General features: G+C 42.0%; 1 protein-coding gene across 1 annotated transcript; it reads right to left on the reverse strand.

Annotated features, from left to right (window-relative positions):
• Positions 1–698: 698 nt before the first annotated feature.
• On the reverse strand, positions 699–1,190 carry LOC147965299 (uncharacterized). Its single transcript, XM_087530399.1, has one exon. The coding sequence runs from the start codon at positions 1,188–1,190 to the stop codon at positions 699–701; it is 492 nt and encodes a 163-aa protein (XP_087386525.1).
• Between the last annotated feature and the right edge of the window lie 6,570 nt (positions 1,191–7,760).

Genomic DNA, 7,760 nt, shown 5'->3' on the forward strand with positions numbered 1-7,760 from the left:
GCGTCATCAACATCGTCACCACACTATCGTGCTGACGAAATTCTTCCCTGAGCTCTACTGGATCGTGAGTTCGCGGGACGTCACCGAGCTGAACGTGTGCTGAACGCGGAGGTGTCGTACGTTCGGTACTGAGGATCGGTCGATCGTGAAGACGTACGACTACATCAACCGCGTTGTCATAACACTTCCGCTTAATGGTCTACGAGGGTACGTGGACGACACTCTCCCCTCTCGTTGCTATGCATCACCATGATCCTGCGTCTGCGTAGGAATTTTTTTGAAATTACTACGTTCCCCAACACTTTCGCCTCCAGGTTCCACCGAATTTGGTCCCTTTCTTCTCCATTGAGTATGATGTTTGCCTCCCGAATTCTCTGGTACAACCACAGGAACTCCGGCAGTAGCTGGTTGACATCACCATGCTCAAGGTCGCTGATCCAAGTTTGGTTACGTAGCGCTTCGAAGACTGTCCTATTTTTGCGCCGGGAGTGGTGGAACAGGTTTGGGTACCTCTGAGCAAGGGTTCCTGGTCCCAGCCAGGTTGATTGCCAGTAAAGCGTTGTTTTTCCATCTCCAACAGTCACCGTTGTTGCTGCGGCAAATAATGCTCTGTCAACGTCGTCGCATGGCGGTGGTGTGCCTACCCATGGTCTGTCCGGGTCCTTCCAAGCAATCCACATCCAACGTAGCCGGAGGGCTCAGCTGAAACTTTGAAGGTCCAGGATCCCGAGCCCACCCTTCTCAGTTGGAGTACAGACCGTTGGCCTGTTTACCTTGTAGCTGGCCCCTGTTATCGCCTCCTCTTGCTTCCAAAGGAATCTCCTCCTACATTTGTCAATCTCTTTGAGCAGCTTTGGTGGTACCCGCAGCACTGAGAGGGCAAAGGTGGGCATCGCCCTGAGGATGCTTCGGACCAACACTCTTCTGCTGGCCAAAGTGACCAGCCGGCCTTTCCATCTCGCTAACCTAGCTCTAATTCTATCAATGAGGAACTGCAGGTGCACTAATCTATGCCGCGCGATCGTCATGGGGAGGCCTAAATACTTTATAGGGAAGGAGGTGATGGAGCCGCCAAAACTGCCGAGGATCTCAGAGAGATCAATGTTCTCACATCTGATCGGTGTTGCTGTTGATTTCGTCGGGTTCACATGAAGGCTTGTGGCATTTCCGAACTCATTTAGGATCTCCATGATGGTGTCTACTTCATGCCGGTCCGGGTTTGCGAAAATTACCACGTCGTCCGCGTATAGGCTAACTCTGAGCTTGATGATAACCCACAAGTATAAGGGATCACAACAGTTTTTTAGGGTAGAGTATTCAACCCAAATTTATTGATTCGACACAAGGGGAGCCAAAGAATATTCTCAAGTATTAGCAGCTGAGTTGTCAATTCAACCACACCTGGAAACTTAATATCTGCAGCAAAGTGTTTAGTAGCAAAGCAATATGATAGTAGTGATAACGGTAGCAAAAGGTAACAGTAGTAAAAGTAATGTTTTTGGTATTTTGTAGTGATGATAGAAATAGAGACGGAAAAGTAAATAAGCGAAGAACAATATATGGAAAGCTCGTAGGCAATGGATCGGTGATGGAGAATTATGCCAAATGCAGTTCATCATGTAACAGTCATAACCTAGGGTGACACAGAACTAGCTCCAGTTCATTGATATAATGTAGGCATGTATTCCGAATATAGTCATACGTGCTTATGGAAAAGAACTTGCATGACATCTTTTGTCCTACCCTCCCGTGACAGCGGGGTCCTTACGGAAACTAAGGGATAGTAAGGCCTCCTTTTAATAGAGAACCGGAACAAAGCATTAACACATAGTGAATACATGAACTCCTCAAACTACGGTCATCACCGGTAAGTATCCCGATTATTGTCACTTCGGGGTTAACGGATCATAACACATAATAGGTGACTATAGACTTGCAACATAGGATCAAGAACACTCATATATTGATGAAAACATAATAGGTTCAGATCTGAAATCATGGCACTCGGGCCCTAGTGACAAGTATTAAGCATAGCAAAGTCATAGCAACATCAATCTTAGAACATAATGGACACTAGGGATCAAACCCTAACAAAACTAACTCGATTACATGATAGATCCCATCCAACCCATCACCGTCCAGCAAGCCTATGATGGAATTACTCACGCACGGCGGTGAGCATCATGAAATTGGTGATGGAGGATGGTTGATGATGACGATGGCGACGGATTCCCCTCTCCGGAGCCCCGAACGGACTCCAGATCAGCCCTCCCGAGAGGTTTTAGGGCTTGGCGGCGGCTCCGTATCGTAAAACGCGATGATTTCTTCTCCTTTATTTTTTTCTCCCCAAAACTCAATATATGGAGGTGGAGTTGGAGTCGGAGAGGCAACAGGGGGCCCACGAGGTAGGGGGCGCACCCCCCACCCTCATGGGGAGACGGTGGGCCCCCTGGCCTTCATCTTTGGCAGGTATTTTTCTTATTTTCTGAAAAGTGGCCCCGTGAAGTTTCAGGTCATTCCGAGAACGTTTGCTCCTGCACATAAATAACACCATGGTAATTCTGCTGAAAACAGCGCTAGTCCGGGTTAGTTCCATTCAAATCATGCAAGTTAGAGTCCAAAACAAGGGCAAAAGTGTTTGGAAAAGTAGATACGTTGGAGATGTATCAACTCCCCCAAGCTTAAACCTTTGCTTGTCCTCAAGAAATTTAGTTGACAAACTGAAAGTGATAAAGAAAAACTTTTACAAACTCTGTTTGCTCTTGTTGTTGTACATATGTAAAGCCAGCATTCAAGTTTTCAGCAAAGATTATAACTAACCACATTCACAATAATGCATAGGTCTCAACTTTACTCATATCAATAGCATAATCAACTAGTGAGCCATAATAATAAATCTCGGATGACAACACTTTCTCAAAACAATCATAATATGATATAACAAGATGGTATCTCGGTAGCCCTTTCTGAGACCGCAAAACATAAATGCAGAGCACCTTTAAAGACCAAGGACTGACTAGACATTGTAATTCATGGTAAAAGAGATCCAGTCAAGTCATACCCAATGTAAACTAACAGTAATGAATGCAAATAACAGCGGTGCTCTCCAACTGGTGCTTTTTAATAAGAGGGTGATGACTCAGCATAAAAGTAAATAGATAGACCCTTCGCATTGGGAAGCAGGGATTTGCAGAGGTGCCAGAGCTCGATTTTGAAACAGAGGTGAATAATATTTTGAGCGGTATACTTTCATTGTCAACACAACAACCAAGAGATGGCGATATCTTCCATGCTACACACATTATAGGTGGTTCCCAAACAGAATGGTAAAGTTTATACCCCCCCTTCCACCACAAGCATCAATCATGGCTTGCTTGAAACAACAAGTGCCTCCAACTAACAAGAGTCCCAGGGGGAGTTTTGTTTGCAATTATTTTGATTTAGTTTGCATAAAGCATGGGACTGGGCATCCCGGTGACCATCCATTTATCTCGTGAGTGAGGAGCGGAGTCCACTCCTCTTGAGAATAACCCGCCTAACATGGAAGATACAGACAGCCCTAGTTGATACATGAGCTATTCAAGCATACAAAACATGATATTTATTTGAAGGTTTAGAGTTTGGCACATACAAATTTACTTGGAACGGCAGGTAGATACCGTATATAGGTAGGTATAGTGGACTCATGTGGAATAACTTTGGGGTTTAAGGGATTGGATGCACAAGCAGTATTCCCGCTTAGTACAAGTGAAGGCTAGCAAAAGACTAGGAAGCGACCAGCTAGAGAGCGGAAACAGTCATGAACATGCATTAAAATTAATCAACACCGAATGCAAGCATGAGTAGGATATAATCCACCATGAACATAAATATCGTGAAGGCTATGTTGATTTTGTTTCAACTACATGCGTGAACATGTGCCAAGTCAAGTCACTTAAATCATTCAGAGGAGGATACCACCCTATCATACCACATCATAACCATTTTAATAGCATATTGGCACGCAAGGTAAACCATTATAACTCATAGCTAATTAAGCATGGCACAAGAAACTATGATCTCTAGTTGTCATTGCAAACATGTTTATTCATAATAGGCTGAATCAGGGACGATGAACTAATCATATTTACAAAAACAAAAGAGGTCGAGTTCATACCAGCTTTTCTCATCTCAGCCAGTCCATCATATATCATCATAATTGCCTTTCACTTGCACGACCGAACGATGTGAATAATAATAATAGTGCACGTGCATTGGACTAAGATGGAATCTACAGGCATTCAATAAACAGGAGAAGACAAGGCAATATGGGCTCTTTTGTCAGATCAACAATAATGCATATAAGAGCCACTTCAACAATTTAATCATGGTCTTCTCCTATCGACCCCCAAAGAAAACAAAAGATATAAAACTATTTACACGGGAAAGCTCCCAACAAGCAAAAGAAGAACAGGAAATCTTTTTGGGTTTTCTTTTTAATTACTACTACAAGCATCGAAAGTAAACTAATTAAAAGCTACAACTATTTTTTTGGTTTTTCTTAAGGTTTATTAAACACACAAGAAGAAAGCATAAAAAGGAAATTAAACTAGCATGGATGATACAATGAAAAAGTATGAGCACCGACATCTAGCAATGAGTGTGTGAACATAAATGTAATGTCGGTGGGACATATGTACTCCCCCAAGCTTAGGCCTTTGGCCTAAGTTGGTCTATGGCCACGGCTGGCCTGGCTGATATCCATAATAATAGTTGTTGGGGTCATACTGGGAAGAAGAAGAAGACTCCGATTGCCACTGGCTGACAATCATCTCCGGATCCCATTGATAATTTGACTGTCATGAAGGATCAAATTGTGGTTCCGACTCTGGCTCCTCAGCTGGTGCAGGGTTCCAGTAGGCGTGAATAGCCGTCAACGGAACAAGGTACGCACCTACAGTCAAATCAAACAAAGAAGGAGCAGGCAAGGTAATAGTCTTAGGATGATGTTTATTAAAGAACAATTGATATTTAAGCTCTCCTTCCCTATTCTTAACAATAAAATCATGTGCCACCATACTTTTATAATTATGCCTAATAGGTATGTTAAAATGTGCATCTAGACGTGTAGCACAGATGCCTCCAAAGATGGGGCCCTTGGTTCGGTTCAGACTTAACCGTTTGGCAATAATGCCGCCCATACTAAAAGAGTTATCACCGTATAAACCATGGTGAAAAATAATAATATTAGGGATACTCAGGTTTCCACAGTTTCCACGACCAATTAAGCAACGACTAGCAAATAATGCAAAATAACGTAAAACAGGAAAGTGTATGCTAGTGATTCGTGCATCGGAAACCTTCCTTGTTTCCCCTACAGTGATAGTATCAATAAATCCCTCCACATCATCACGATTTGGTTCTTCTGTCTTGCCCTCAAAAGGGACTAAACAAACCCGGCAAAAATCATAAAGTGACATCTCCTTATGCTCATCATATAAATAAAACTCCACCGTAGGTGGTGAGCTCCTAGAATGGAAATGAAAGTTTTGCACAAAGATATTTGTGAGCAAGAGATACTAATCGCATTGGTCTTGGAGGAAAGCGGTAAGGCCTGCAGTCTGTGCCAATTCATGAAAATCTTCATAAATCCCGGCTGCTCTTAAGAAATCCTCAAAAGGCCATTCACACGCCCGAACCTCCGCGGTGCGAGGCAGATTATACTTAGGCTTCGGTGCCTTTTCCTTCGAGCTTTGGCTCGATGAGCCCCTGAAAAGTCTCCTCATCATTTGCTGAAAAATTCTGAAATTTTTTAGTAACTTCGAAATAAATGTGAACGAAAGTCAATAATAATGATAGTAACTACTCCTACAAGTGCTTAGGGCCTATATCATGCATCAAAACTACTTTTGACCATATAAATTTGACATGCAAGCTCAAGAACAGGGTCACCTAAGAAGCAAAATTTTGCAATGAATAAAGCACTAGAACAAAAACTAATTGGACCAATGGAGGAGTCACATAGCAAGGAACAATCTCCACAAGAAGTTTTGTGAGAGGTGCTTTGAGCAAGGAGATCGAAAATGGCAGCAAAGTGAGCTAGAACTCGTGCTTGAGCTGGATATTCGTGTTTGTGGGAGGAATATGAAGTGTGTGGGTGCAGGAATAAGTGGAGGAGGGCCACTGTGGGCCCACGAGGCAGGGGGCGCGCCCTAGAGCGGTAGGCGCGCCCTCCACCCTCGTGGGCAGGTGGTTGACCCCCCTGGTGTGTTCTCAGTTCCATAAATCCTCAAATATTCTAGAAAAAGTCATATTTAAATTTCAGGGCATTTGGAGAACTTTTATTTTCGAGGTATTTTTATATTGCACGGATAATCAGATAACAGACAGAAAAATATTTATTTTTATTTTATTTAATATAAATAACAGAAAGTAAAAGTGGGGCATAGAAGGTTGTGCCTTCTAATTTCATCCATCTCATGATCATCAAAAGTAATCCACTAACAAGGTTGATCAAGTCTTGTTAACGAACTCATTCCGAATAACATGGAACCGGAGAAATTTTGAATAACACTATGTTACCTCAATAGGGATATGCACATCCCCAATAATAAGAATATCATATTTCTTCTTGATAGTAGGAAGAGGAAATTCAAAACCTCCAAATATAATCGATGGAATTTTTCCAATAGAGTTGATACTATGAACTTGAGGTTGTTTCCTCGGAAAGTGTACCGTATGCTCATTACCATTAACATGAAAAGTGGCATTGCCTTTAGTGCAATCAATAACAGCCCCTGCAGTATTCAAAAAGGGTCTTCCAAGAATAATAGACATGCTATCATCCTCGGGAATATCAAGAATAACAAAGTCCGTTAAAATAGTAATGTTTGCAACTACAACAGACACATCCTCACAAATGCCGACAGGTATAGCAGTTGATTTATCAGCCATTTGCAAAGATATTTCAGTAGGTGTCAACTTATTCAAATCAAGTCTACAATATAAAGAGAGAGGCATAACACTAACACCAGCTCCAAGATCACATAAAGCAGTTTTAACATAGTTTCTTTTAATAGAGCAAGGTATAGTGGGTACTCCGGGATCTCCAAGTTTCTTTGGTATTCCACCCTTAAAAGTATAATTAGCAAGCATGGTGGAAATTTAAGCTTCCGGTATCTTTATTTTATTTGTAATAATATCTTTCATGTACTTAGCATAAGGATTGGTTTTGAGCATATCAGTTAACCGCATACGCAAAAAGATAGGTCTAATCATTTCAGCAAAGCGCTCAGAATCCTCATCATCCTTTTTCTTGGATGGTTTAGGAGGAAAAGGCATGGGTTTTTGAACCCAAGGTTCTCTTTCTTTATCGTGTTTCTTAGCAACAAAGTCTTTCTTATCATAATGTTGATTCTTTGACTGTGGGTTATCAAGATCAACAACAGGTTCAATTTCTATATTATTATCATTACTAGGTTGAGCATCATCATGAACATTATCATTAACATTATTACTAGTTTCAGGTTCATTACTGCTACGTCTTGAGCTTGCGTTGGTTTTCCCCGAAGAGGAAGGGATGATGCAGCAGAGTAGTGTAAGTATTTCCCTCAGTTTTTGAGAACCAAGGTATCAATCCAGTAGGAGCCCACGCTCAAGTCCCTCATACCTGCACAAAGCGATAGCTACTCGCAACCAACGCGATTAGGGGTTGTCAAGCCCTTCACGGTCACTTACGAGAGTGAGATCTGATAGATAGAATATTTTTGGTATTTTTGATA

The sequence above is a fragment of the Triticum urartu genome, chromosome 6A (genome assembly GCF_056163025.1).
Source record: "Triticum urartu cultivar PI428250 chromosome 6A, HENAU_Tu73, whole genome shotgun sequence".
Classification (NCBI taxonomy): domain Eukaryota; kingdom Viridiplantae; phylum Streptophyta; class Magnoliopsida; order Poales; family Poaceae; genus Triticum; species Triticum urartu.